This window comes from Anastrepha ludens, chromosome 6 (genome assembly GCF_028408465.1).
Source record: "Anastrepha ludens isolate Willacy chromosome 6, idAnaLude1.1, whole genome shotgun sequence".
NCBI classification, from domain to species: Eukaryota; Metazoa; Arthropoda; class Insecta; order Diptera; family Tephritidae; genus Anastrepha; species Anastrepha ludens.
In genome coordinates, this window is record NC_071502.1 from 101,462,524 (window position 1) to 101,476,357 (window position 13,834).

General features: G+C 33.2%; 2 protein-coding genes across 3 annotated transcripts; one reads left to right on the forward strand and one right to left on the reverse strand.

The window, feature by feature from the left end:
- Positions 1-356: 356 nt before the first annotated feature.
- On the forward strand, positions 357-13,771 carry LOC128867516 (larval cuticle protein A3A). The gene is made up of 3 exons (XM_054108791.1): positions 357-523; positions 9,408-9,545; positions 13,509-13,771. Exons 1-3 carry the CDS (start codon positions 464-466, stop codon positions 13,737-13,739), a joined length of 429 nt encoding a protein of 142 aa, XP_053964766.1. The 5' UTR covers positions 357-463; the 3' UTR covers positions 13,740-13,771.
- On the reverse strand, positions 458-4,347 carry LOC128867517 (uncharacterized). Of its 2 annotated transcripts, none has more exons than XM_054108792.1 (4): positions 4,251-4,347; positions 4,065-4,130; positions 3,760-3,930; positions 458-758 (listed from the first exon to the last, which is right to left on the reverse strand). In XM_054108792.1, the coding sequence occupies exons 1-4, from the start codon at positions 4,303-4,305 to the stop codon at positions 652-654; spliced, it is 399 nt and encodes a 132-aa protein (XP_053964767.1). In that variant the 5' UTR covers positions 4,306-4,347; the 3' UTR covers positions 458-651. The 2 variants fall into 2 exon arrangements, with proteins under 2 accessions (XP_053964767.1, XP_053964768.1); XM_054108793.1 differs by having other exon boundaries at positions 3,760-3,927; positions 4,251-4,346.
- Positions 13,772-13,834: the final 63 nt, after the last annotated feature.

The window sequence follows — 13,834 nt, forward strand, 5'->3', positions numbered from 1 at the left end:
TACATACATGTGTTCACTGTCTGTCTTATAATACGAGTATGAACCGTAAATAGTGGAAACATAATTGCAACCTGTCTTTTGGCAGACTTGTGCTCGCCAGTCATATACTCTACAGCACCCCACCGCACAACCGCAACCGAACATTGACAAACCTATAGCCAAAAGCCAATTTTCGGCAATGCTACTGACGACGGACAGCACTGATCATTTGGCGTGGCCCTTGAATATCGAAATGCCGAGATGCCGCGATACCGAGATGTGTGTACACAACTCTTACTAAATTCATATGGACTCGTAGGTATGTGGCATGTCACACTTTGTTATAAAAGCAAAAGACGTCTGCACACAGTGGTTAGTCTTGAAACACGCGCGTGCGATAAACGTACTAAGTTAAACAAAGTGTATTTAAAGAAAATCTTGTGTGAAAGCAGAAATCCGTTAAAACAAAAATACGAAATTCAAAATGCTGAAATTTATTTTGATTGCTTGTCTTTTAGTACAAATCGCCTTAGCGGCGCCACTTGTAAGTGAATGATAGATACATAAAACTATTGTACATGTATTTGCATAAATACGTTAAAGAAAAATGTGCTTGTTTGTTAAAAAAAAACAGAATTTTTAAAATGCATTTGTTGCGACTCGGCTTGAGACTTAAGTTCTGACACATTTTTCACGTTTTGTCGAACGATCCATTTCGCATTTCTCATAAGGGCTGCATTTCGTGTTGCCGCAATAGGCACCGGAGGAGCTGGAACCGGCTGTAAAAAAGTTAAAATGAATTAAAATTAAAAATTAATAAAAAACTTAATTTTTAAAAGAGATTTTTAGCAAGGAAGTGATCAAGTATTTATTTTTTAAATAGGGTTTAAAAAGTAGCCAGGAATAATAAATATAGGAACTTTAGATTTACAGGTATGAAGTTAAAATTGGCTGTTATCAAAAAAAAATTTTTTTTGTAACAAAAGCGTGTATAAAACATACATTTTTATGCGATATACTTCTATAGGTGCACTTGCATTATTAGTAATTTGTTAAAAAAATATTCTGAATAATTTCATTCGATTTGAATATGAGCCTCTCAAGCAATTGAACATTTTTGCCATCAAATAAAGAAATATAATATTTTTGAAAGAATCGATAAAAAAAATTTTAAAGCTGTGTATATTTAAAAAAATTTTATTGGAAACGTATTGAGCCTTGAGCGCACGAAATAAAAAGACAAAAACTAAATGAAGCGCTAATTCTTTTTTAATTAAATGCTATTAAATGGAAATAATTAAAAATTCATTGGTAAAGAAAATTATTTTCGTTTTTTTTTTTGATAAAATAAATATCTTGGAAAACTTTACCAAAAATTAAAACAGTAATCAATTTTTTTCTTAGTTTTGTAAATATTTTTTGGCAGTAAATTTTTTAGTTTTTCAAAATTATTTTCGTTTTTGTTTACTCAGACAGAGAAAAAAATAAAATAATCTTGAAAAGTTCTATCAAAATTAAAAAATAATAATTTTTTTTAATGTTATAAATATTTTTGTTAGTCGATTTTTTAGGTTTAAAACTTTATTTTCGTTTTTGTTTACTCAGACAGAGAAAAAATAGAATTATCTGGGAAAAATCTATCAAAATTAAAAAACAAATTATTGACAAAAATTTACCGACAAAAAATATGTACAAAATTAAAAAAAAAATTAATCAATTTTTTCATAATTTTTAAATATTTTTTGTCAATAATTATTTTTTAGTTTTACAAAATAATTTTCGTTTTTGTTTACTCAGACAGAGAAAGAAATAAAATTGTCTTGGAAAATTCTATCAAAATTAAAAAAAAATTATTGAAAAAAAAATTTACTGATAAAAAATATTTACAAAATTAAAAAAAAGTTAATATAGTTTTTCATTAATTTCATTCATTTCATTAATTTCATAATTTTTTCATAATTTTGTCAGTAATTTTTTTTTTTAGTTTTTCAAAATTATTTTCGTTTTTGTTCCCTCAGACAGGGAAAAAAATAAAATTATCTTGGAAAATTCTATCAAAATTAAAACTGAAATCAATTTTTTTCATTATTTAAATATTTTTTGTCAGTAAATTTTTCAGGTTTTCAAAAGTCTTTTTTTTAATCAGATAATGAAAGATGTATAACTATCTTCCAAAAGTCTATCAAAATTAAAAAAGCAATGAAACTTTTTCTTTTTAATTTCATAAATATTTGTCAGTAAATTTTTTAGTTAAAAAAAAATATTTTAAACAAACATATGGACAAGAAATTGAAGTTTATTGAAAAAGAAAACATTTTTCCCTTTTGAAACAGGTAAAGAAAAAATATAATGATTTCAAAAAATCCGTAAGAAATTAAAAAAAACTTATATACAATTTTTTTTATATTTTTCTTTGCTTTTGGATCAAAAATTGTAATTTATTAAAACAAAAAACCATTGTATTTTTTATTAAGTAAATTTTATTGATGAAGAAAATTATTTTCTTGTTCTTAGTCAGATAAAGAAAAATTGTAATGGTTTTGAAAACATGTCACGATTTTCAAAACATCTGTAAAAAATTAAAAAAAACTTATACATTTAAATTATTATTTTTTAATTTAGAAAATAATTATCAGCTTTTTTTTTGTTAATTCTTATTAACTTAAATAAACACAGGGCCAAACAATTTTTATTTTCATAAAAAAAATCATTGTTTTTTTGTCAAAATTTGTTGATCAAGAAAATTATTTTCTTTTTTTAATCAGATAAAATCGTAATGGTTTTGAAAAAATGTATACAAAAATTAAAAAATACATCTTTTTTTTAATTAAAAAAAAATACTTAAATTTTTTAAAATGGAAATGGAGTTGGAAAATAATTATCAGCTTTTTTTTTGTTAATTCTTATTAACTTAAATAAACACTGGACCAAACAATTTAAATTTAATAAAGAAAATCATTGTTTTTTCGTCAAAAAGTTTATTGGTAAATCAAATTATATTCTTTTTTTAATCGGATAAAAATGTTATGGTTTTGAAAAAATCTATAAAAAATAGACACATGTGTATAAATATGTATATTTTTTATTTTTTTTTAAGTTTTTTGTTTAGTTTGAAAAATAATTCTCAGCTTCTTTTTTTCAATTATATTCAACTTAAATAAACACCAGACCAAACAATTTTAATTTAATAAAGAAAATCATTGCTTTTTTCGTTAAATAAAATTTATTGAAAAAAAATGTTTTCTTTTTCAATCAGGTAAATTAAAAAAATAATAAAATAAAAATTAAAAATAAAAAACTAAATTTGGCAAATAGTTTCTAGCACTAATTTATATATTCAGCACCAACTGCTTTGGAATAGAAATAAAATTTACCCTCTTAAAAAATTTGGGTTACTAATTTTCCCAGCTTTATGTCTTTCATTAAATATTTATACGCGTCAAATAAAAGCCATCACTTAATTTGTGACTCTATTGTTAAACCGGCATTGAGCTCACAAAATAAAAATTCGAAAACTGTGTTCGCCAAATTTTCTGTATATTTCTGTATGAAAACTCGGTTTGAGCTGCAACTTTTATGAATTTGTGAAGTCCACGTTCAGTTGAAAACTTCATCAAAATGTTGCAGAAATTACTTGAACCAAATGATGGCATTTCAATTGAGAATTTCTCTACCTTATCAATATATTTTTGAATAAAAAACAAGGCAGCTTCTTCTCTTTTTAAATTAGTTTCAGCGTTTTTAAAAATTTCATTATATTTAAAAATGTGTTCTACTCACAATATTTATCACGAGAGGACGATGAACTACCGTAGTCCAATTGATTCCGTTGTATACAGGAACGCTCATTGCACAAATTCGGGCAACACTTGCCGCCGCTGCCACTGCAATCAGTATCTTGTTTGCATTTTGGCGTGCAGGTCAATACCTTCGAGGCTGAGGGGCAACCTACTAAGCAAAAACAAAAAAGGGCAAAGCGCAGCAAACAAAAAGAAGAAGGAGGAAGTTTTCTTATTAGTGGCAAATTCGAACAAAACAAAAAACAAAAAAAAATACACACAACACAAAAACAAATTAACACATACTCTGCGCATTGCTCATTACGACGAGCGCCAACAACAGCAGCATAAGCACTTTGAAAGTTGCGCCGCCTGCAAAAACAAATAACCAAAAGGGCGTTAAATATTTTTGTATTTCTTGTATGCAAATTTTTTCTATTAACACTTCGACTAATTTTTTCGCAATTGAAATAACCAATTCATGCAATTTACCAAAGAGGCGGTTGTTGTTGAAGCTGAATGCTGGCGATCCGTTGTGGCGAAACATGTTCACTTCTACGCTTTTAAATGAAAACTACCTTAAAAGCAGCGCAAGCACGACGTGTTTATATGTTTGTGCTCTGCAAACAGTTACGAAGTTTATTTTTTTTATTTATAATTTTATGATTATTTTTTGTTTTTAATAAAGCACTATTTATGCATGTTTGTAGGCAGTTACAGTGTGTCGAATATGTATGTGTGTATGGAAAACTTGTCTTCGCTTTGAAGCCGACAGCACATCTCTTGCCGATAATTGCCGCAAGCGTTCACTTGTTTTGAGGTCTGTTTTGGTTATTTACATATAAGTTCCTAAAATACATACATACATACGTAGGCATATACATATATTTGATTATATACCCTGCACCCATGGTGAAATGATTTTTAGAGGAGTAGGTACTACCTAGCAGACCGTTATTCGGCTCTGAGCGAATTTGACAGATATGCCGATGTCATTCGTTTTATGTTCCACAAAATTTAGCTTTAGCTTAGAATCCAAAGTTCCCCTCAACATTTTTTTTCACCATACCTAACGAGCAAACCTCCATCTATCTATCATCCTTGCCCTGCACCAAATTCGGTTGAAATTTCTCTTAATGCTTCTTTCATGCGCTTTTTTGTTGTTGTAGGGTTGTTGGTCTGTCAAATGTTCTCATTATGACCATCTAATAATACTGCACCCATGCGAGGTTTTATTGCTGGTTGATGTTATATTGATATTGTTTTCATTGTGCGAGGGTCGCGTATCATGGTTATTTTTAGTTATTAGCATCTCTTAGAAGAACGCACACAAAGTTTCAGCCAAATCGGTATATTTCTTTGTGTTAGGCATTCGTTTGAACCGAGGAAGTCAAGTGATTTTCCTTTTCCTTCACGAAAACGCCCATCAGTTGTGGTCGCCTTACCAAACCCGATCAATGTAGTAGAGGTGGACAAGTGTTGTTTTCGAGTTAGTCTAACGGTATATCCAGGAAATATCCTCTTTAAGCAGGGTCGAACCAGAGGACAAATCTCTTTAAATGAGTTGCTTTAAGGGAAATGTGAAAAGGCGACGGATGGCATACGTGATTTCGCCATAAGCAGAAACTAGTTAAGAATGTAGGGCTATATCTTCAATATGCCCATATACACAAATAATTGGTTGTTAAACCGATCCCTCTTCCTGTTTGTGGTGTGCGCCTTGATATTGTTCCACAAATGGAAGGTCCTAGACTTTTATGCCGCTTCTTGACAACAGACGACTTTTTATGAGGAGCTTTTTCATGACGGAAATACACCCGGAATAAACTTTTTCTATCACCGAATGGTAGTCATGCACAAATCATTCGATTACGGCGGCAGCCTTCTATCCTCCATAGGTAGGCAACACGAGTTCCTTTGCCTCCAAAAATCTAGAAAGCCATTGATAGCCTTTTAATAATGTTTGTCTGCGTTGCACAATGGTTAGCGTGGGTATTTAGGAGCCTCCATTACGGATTTTATTTTTATATTTTTCTTTAGAGCTTAGAGAGATCCCTTTTGAAATGATTTATTGACGGCGCGGATAATGAAACTCCCTGCATGGCATTGTACTAAGTTCCGGAAATTCGAACCTAAATGCCTGTCTCTGTGAAGCAGGTCGCCCACGATATCGGGAACTTGTGGCTCTCGCAGCCCTAATTTTCTAGAACAACATGACAACGTTTTGTGAGTTGGCTGATTTTTTATTTGTTGAATTGCATAAACTGCCTAGAAGATTGCTTAAATATCAAATTAATCGACCATCTCAAATATCACAAACGATGTGTTTATGAAGAGGTTTTTCATGGCAAAAATACACTCGGCGGTTTGCCATTGTCTGCCTAGGCGCGACCGCTATTATTTGATTATCTTTCATATACATATTTTTTATTTTATGAAAGTGCCCTTACCTGAAACTTGGCTAAGTAAATGAATAAGTTCGAAGAGACTTCTTTCAGGCCTGTCTCATTGCTCAAGTCACAGCTTGAAATCTTGAGACGTGATCCCCTAATTTCTTGTGCCTTTCTATGAGGTTTTTATACCATCACCATTTTGAAACAGCGGCTGTGCGGGTATAAGCGAAGTATAAGTACCTACATCACTATTGCGTGAAAGGTATAAAATCATCAACTCAGCGGTTTCAATACCATTTTCATTTGTTAATTGTTTTTTCTGCATGAGGTAAGAAACCAAAACTGCTGGTGAAAGATGCGGGAAAAGCGAGCAGATCAGGGGGCAGTGGCTGGAGCAGGTTTCCATACAAAATTTAGAATAATTTTTATCTTATCCATAGAAAACGACCTCATGTCGTGAAATTACATATACTCGTTAGCAAGTAAGAGATTTGAACTCTAGCCTAACATTTCCAAGTAATTGTTTTGTTTTGCGTACAAATATACTTTCGTATGAGAGACATGAAGTCAACACGCAAAAAATCACTCAGCCCACTTGACCAAAATCTAATGAAACACATCGCAGCTAAGAAGAGGTTATTTATTTGTTATTTTCGGGTTTGTTTAACAAAACAATTCTTTGGATAGTTCCACCGAACTTATTACAATTTTGTTGAAGAATTTACTACACACTACAACAATTCAGAAAGATGGCGAATCAATATAAAATTTCTAGCTGCAGTTAAGCAAAACCTTTTAAAACATTTTGGTAAATCAATAACTGTATTGACCAAGGAAAACCCGAAACCAAATAAAATTCCTAGAACTCTCTTTCGTGGAACTTTTAAGTCAAGTATTGATATTTAATCTTACCTCGAACTCCATTTCGCCAAGTTCTGTAGTATCGCATTTTTTTCCTTGTTCACTCCTCTCGGGAGCATAAAGCCTAGGCAAGACTCAGTCTTGCGTTGGTTTCATTAATCTGTTTTGATTTCTGACAGGGTAGGTAATTAGCCTGCCGCTATCAGTCCTAAGTTGTGGGAATGCCCACCTGTCGTTGCTTAGGAACAACGCCTTCTTACTGCTTGGAGCGCCATCTATGTTTGACATTTTTCTGTCAGAAGGATCGCACAGATGGTTGAGGACTTCGCTAAATTTCGCGTATCTCCGCGGTCGCCCGCTTCCTCTTGTTGGGGCCACTGATGCAATGTGTAACTGTGTGTTGGAGGATTTTTTGTTTTTTGAAACAGGGAAAGTAGGAAATTTGGAAAAGTGCGAAGACCATGCTTTACGCGGGATTCGAACCCACAACCTCTGGGATGGCAAGCACTTACGCTAGAGTACCGTAAAACCAGCAAAGAGAGCCACTCATCTATTATCCTACAATCTACAATCCCTACAATTGGCCACTCCCTTCGGAATACCGAAGCAGAAGTTCATTGGTACAGCATCGTACAATTCCCAATGAATTCGTGTAGACCAAAAAAGTCTAACTTAGAAGAGACGACGAGTACAGTCTTTATACGTGACTCCCATTCAGTGGATTCGGGATTAAGGCCCTTCGTGGGCATAAGGGATGTGGAAAATGTTTTTCTAACGGCGGTCACCCTCAACATGCAATGGAAAACCTTCGATCACAAAACCCGTTCGTCGTTGTAGGCACCTCCATTTGTAGTCAAGCCGCACACTACAAATTCAAGCAGAAGCTCAGACAGACGCCCTACTCTGAAATTCTATACCTAGCGCTCCAGACGTTGTAGCTGATGAATCTTATAACACCTGGAATGCTAGGTATGGAGTTCTAGCTTTATAAAGAATATGCGCGCCAATTATGTAGGAGTATATGTGTACGCACCATATACATATATACGTATATAGTAGAACCGTTTGATGCATTTAATATGGAGTCCGTTTTGGTTTGTTGGGTGTATATGGCAAATCTGAACACAGCACAAGTACTATCATATTTAATTGCTCATAAAACAATAATAACTGCTTTTAAACACAACTGCCGCACAGTGGTCTGTTTCATAAAATAAACGCTCTTAAAGAAATCAACAATATTTGTTCGAAAATGTGAACATTAAATTTTTATATTGTATATATAAATTATATATGCATATTAGTTATAACAAGTAAATACTAACTGGTATTTGTGGACTACGCAAGTTTATTATGAAATGCACTTTAGAGCGGTCCATTTTAAAATTTTAGAAATGAGCTTAAATTTTATTGCACGGCAAATTGCTAAATCGCACACTTTGTAATGTCTTAAGTGACATCACATCAGCAACAGCATGACAGTGCGCATGCACTTACGACCAAACGTACAGACATATGAATGGATGTGCCATGCTCTTCAGCAAATCACGTTTTCATCTCTGTAGAGGTGCATACATTTATACCAACCAAAAAAAAAAAGAAGAAATATTAAAGTTGAAGCACATACTCGTATTTGCATACATTCGTACTACGTAAGTGGATGAGTAATTACTTCTCGTGAATTGCATATATTTATGTGCATGTACTCGCCGCAATACTTGCATACTTATTTTCTACATACAAAGGTAGGAGCAAAGTCATGTAAATACGTAAATGTACATACATACATACATACTCAAACATACATGTGCAAGCATACATACGGGCGTGCAAGTTAACGTTGTTTACAGGGCAATAATGCCGCCCGATCGAAGCAAGGCAATCGACGGTAATTTCATGCGAAAACTGGTTAAAGCGTTTGGTTTTATCTCTTTTAAGTGCACATATAAAAGCATACATATGTAGTAGTGCTTACATATTTATATATAAGTATAGTTTTCCGAAAGATAAACACTTTTCATACCAGCATCTTCCGATTTTGCAACTCGTGCCTAATAACAACAGGTTCCGTATTTTTTATTTTTTTTGGAAAGGTTTTGTTTTCAATTTTAAACGCCTTCTTTTAATTACTTTTTATTTACTTTTGTTTGGGGATAATCGTTCGATTTTGTGTCATTTGTTTTATATCACAAGGTCGTATGCGATAAAATCCATTATATGAGTACGGAAAGTGGAAAGGCCGGTCGAACGTAAGCCAGCACTTGTTTATGAACGTACTCGTACAGATAATGCATATTTGTGGATATGCACGCACGCATACATACATACATACATCCATAAGCATATGATTTTACATAATCTGCACATTCACTAATTTTATGCAATGGCATTGCAGGACCAAGCGGAAGCAGAGGAGAAGGCTGAATTGGAACGTATGCAAAATGAAAGTGCCCAATATGCCTATGGTTCCAATATTGAAGATAATATAAATGATGGAGCTATTCAGCGTGAGGAGACGCGCGATGGTACCAAGGTGAGTTAAAATTTGTTTTAATAAAAGTAAAATAAAATAAAATAAAATAAAATAAAATAAATGGTATAAAATAACAAAAAATAAGCCAAAATAAAATAAAATAAAGTGAAGTGAAGTAAAATATAAAAATATTAAAGGAAAAAAATTAGATTAAATTAAATGGAATAAAATACCAAAAAATAAGACAAAATAAAATAAATTGAAATAAAATTAAAAATAAATTAAAATTAATTGCATGGCATTACATAAAAAAATAAATTAAAATAAAATGAAATAAAATAAATCAAAGAAAACGTAAAAAAAAAAGTAAAATTATATTGAATGGAATAACATAACATAATATAAATAAATTGAAAAAAATTAAATTAAATAAAATAAAAGAAATAAGAATAGAAGAAAATAAAACAAAATGAAATGAAAAAATCAAAATTAAATAAAGTAAAATGGAATAAAATAAAATGAAATAAATTGAAAAAAAGATTAAATGAAATGAAATTAAGAATAAATTAAAATTGATGAGGAAAAAATGATGACTTGCAATACTTTTGTTTTTGCTAGTCAATTGCTTTATTTTACAAAAAAAAAAAACATACTATATATCATATTTCGACTTAACTGTAGCAAATTTTCAAAAAAAAAAAAAAAAGAATAATTGTAAAAGTTATCGGTGTTTGTGTGGAACCCATTTCTCCAGAAGTCCCTTACGGTGATCATCACAAGTCCATGGAGATTCATCTAAAATCAATCGGACAAGAGAAATTAGTTTTATTAATATAATAGATAATCTTGTACCTGATCGAAGGTTTTTTCAAAATTAACAATATGGCGGAAATATTTTTAAGATTTTCGAGAAGAAACCGACAATTAATTGTTTAAAAAAAATGGAAATTTTTAAAAACAAAATCCTTCGATCACGCACGAGTTTTTTATGTTTTTCAAAAGCAGCATACATTTTATTTGAAATCTACCAAGCGGTTTTTAAGTTACAAGGGTCACCAGTTCAAAAAACATCGTTTTAAGGAAAACGCATTTAAAGTTTTGCGAAGAGCCCCGGAGCGACCGAGCCCCCTTTGTTAATTGTTGAATAACTCGAAAAGTATTTGTCGGACTCACTTCAAATTTTCACACAATATGTTTAAGATATTATACTTTAAGAAAATGCACAAAAAAAAACATTTTTTTGAAATTCTTGACCATTTTATCTTGGAAATTAAGAAAATATTGAAAAAAAGGAAAATAAAATGAAATAAGATAACATAAAATATGATCAAATAGGATTAGATGACATCATAAGTTAAAATGAGGCAGGTGAGATTCGACGGGTTGAGATGGTATCAAAAAGAAGAGATGTGACGTGATGAAAAACGATGTGATATAAACAGGTGTTTCACAGGGGATCAGATATGAGGATGTTAGATCAGATCAGATTCGATAAGGGTAGTAGTTCAAGGGAGATCATATGCGATGAAATTATGTCAGAAAGGCTGAAGTGAGGAAAGTGTGATTTAACGTGTTGGTTAAATGAGAGGAGATGTGATATGATGTTTTATTTACTTATTTTATTTATTTATTTAAGAATTGAGACTGTATCTGTAAGTCTTTTAAGTCTTTTATTATACAATATATCGCTTCTGGAAGTAACGAAAATAAGTTGTGATGTGATGAGCAGAAAAGATGTAATGTGAACGTGTGGTTGACAAGATTATACTAATATATTTACGAGGGTCGTTTAGAAAGTGCATGCAAAAATAAAAGCTATTTAATTGTCTACATAGTCACCTTTTAGGCGAATACACTTCGTCCAATGCTGTTATAGTTTATTGAGGATAATAGGATTTTTTCCCCCTTGTTCACTCTTCTCGGGAGCATGAACGTGTCTTGCGTTGGTTTCGTTAATTCATTTGATTTCTGACAGGGTAGGTGATTAGCCTGCCGCTACCAGTTGTAAATAGTGGAAATGCCCACCTATCGTTGCTTAGGAACAACTTCTTCTTACTGCTTGGATCGCCATCTGTGTTTCACATTTTTCTGCCAGAAGGATCGCACGGATGGTTGAGGACTTCGCTAAATTTCGTGTGTCTGCGCTATTACCGCGGTTGCTCGCTTCCTCTTGTTGCTGCCACTGATGTAATGTGTAACTGTGTGTTTTAGGATTTTTACAAGTCTGAAAAATAGCCATGCGTTTCTACAATCACCTCCTCGCTTGAATAAAATGGTTTTCCCGCCAGCCATTTCTTCAAATTGTGGAAATAATAATAGAACGAGGGATCCGAGGGAGCACAACTGCTGAGCTGTGAGTTGGTGCGTTGTTGTAATGGAAAAGGATAATAACTCGACTTCCTCGATTGAAGCGAATGTCAAGCACAAAGAAATACACCGTTTCGGCTGAAAGTTTGTGTCTGTTCTTCCAAGAAGTCTTACTAACCAAACTTAAACTCTATACGCGCCAGGCGCCAGTAGTGCCATCTCTCTGACTTTGCACGGAATTTTCAGACGACCCTCGTAGAGTGAGAGTATATGTGTTGTTATGTGATGAGAAGAAAAGATGTGAGCGTGTAGTTGGCAAGTGCTCAGATGTGCTGAGATCAGATCAAATGAGGCTCGATTAGAATAGTTGATATGAGATCACGTGGGATGGGATTAGAACAGATGTTTTGAGATAAACTAAGTTGATTAGAGATATAATGGGATGAGGCAAGATATGATGAAACTGTCTATTAAAAAACATGATGATCAAAGGAATGAGAATAAAGATGTGAAATAAGGGTTGAAAATCGCTCTTGAACTTAAGAATGATATACAAGGTGAAGTCCAAAATAAACAAAACTGAGCTAAAATAGAAACGACAGGAGTTTTGATCTGATAACTTCGAGTTTATTTATTCAAAATAGTCCCCTCTGGCCTCGATACACTGTTTTGCGCGATCGAAAGAGGTCATTGAGCGGAATGTCATTCAGGATGTCAATACAAGCCTTTTGGATGGCCTCTACGGATGTAAAACGTGACGGTTTGGCCCGTTGGCACGAACTCCTTGTGGACAATTCCCTTGGAATCGTAAAAACAAATGAGCATCGACTTGATTTTTGACTTCTCCAATTTTCTGGGTGCTGGTTCGTCTGGGGCCTTCCATTCGGCACTTTGACGCTTGGTTTCAGGTTCACGTTGGAAACACCATGTTTCACCACCAGTTACTAGGTTGGAAAGCAAGCTCTCGTCTTTTCCCTCTTTGATGAAGTCTTTCGAATGTTGTGTTCTGAGCAATTTTTGGTCCTCAGTTAACTCATCTTTTCTCGCCTCTTTAACGAGGTCTTTCGAGTGTTGAATTCTGAGCATTTTTTGGTCCTCAGTTAACTTGTGCGGAGTGAAACGTGCACAGTGCACAGACCTTTCGTAAGCCCAAATGATAAGTTAAAATGCGATAAATCAATGTTTTGGAGACATGCAACTCCGCTTCCATGAATTTCAACGATGATTTCAATTCATTTTTGATAAATTTACGAACAATTTCGATGGAGTTTTCGGTGATTACGGATTTTGGGCGGCCCATATGTTCATTGTCATGTATGTCCTCACAACCATCTTTGAAACATGTAAACCACTCTTGAACTCTGGCACGAGATAGACAATCATCGCCATAAACTTTTATCATCAATTCAAATGTCTCGGTAAACGTATTACCGGTTTTAAAACAAAATCTGATATTAGCTCCTTGTTCGAAACTAATTTTTGTACCCATGACACAAACATACTGACACTTTATACGCAATAACTTCGCTTCCACTGAACCGAATGTCACCAAGCTTTCACTGGAAGTCAGCTAGGGACATAACTTCCAACGCACTAACACATTAAAAAAATGGCGCCATCAAAAACCTTTTTCTGGCGCCAGTCTTGTTTATTTTGAACTTCATCTTGTACAAATGTTTTTGATATACGTTTCTAATTATTTATATCTATTTCCAGGTTAAAGGCATGTACTCCTACCGTGACGGCTATGTCATGCGTACCGTTCACTACGAAGCCGATGAAAATGGCTACCGCGTCGTTAAGGAGGATACACAAGAGATTGGCGATGGACCACAGTTCGATGAGAATGGTGAGGCCACCGTTGAAGGTTCGTTGATTCCAAAATACTCCATTCGTTTGGACAAATCCGATAATGAGAAACACTACAAGGATGCGCGATTCAGTTAAATCGATTACTTACAAATCGCTTTATAAGCTGCTTAATTAAGAAAACAGACTGAAACAAAAAATTACAATATTTCTTGCTTTGTTACACTTTATTG

Excerpts from the sequence above, each read along its gene's own strand:
- LOC128867517 (XM_054108792.1), bottom strand. The coding sequence starts at position 4,305 with ATGTTTCGCCACAACGGATCGCCAGCATTCAGCTTCAACAACAACCGC. Across the intron at positions 3,931-4,064 it reads CGTAATGAGCAATGCGCAGA|TAGGTTGCCCCTCAGCCTCG; the intron begins GTATGTGTTAAT and ends GTTTTTGCTTAG. Across the intron at positions 759-3,759 it reads GTCCTCTCGTGATAAATATT|CCGGTTCCAGCTCCTCCGGT; the intron begins GTGAGTAGAACA and ends ACTTTTTTACAG.
- LOC128867516 (XM_054108791.1), top strand. The coding sequence starts at position 464 with ATGCTGAAATTTATTTTGATTGCTTGTCTTTTAGTACAAATCGCCTTA. Across the intron at positions 524-9,407 it reads TCGCCTTAGCGGCGCCACTT|GACCAAGCGGAAGCAGAGGA; the intron begins GTAAGTGAATGA and ends ATGGCATTGCAG. Across the intron at positions 9,546-13,508 it reads AGACGCGCGATGGTACCAAG|GTTAAAGGCATGTACTCCTA; the intron begins GTGAGTTAAAAT and ends ATCTATTTCCAG.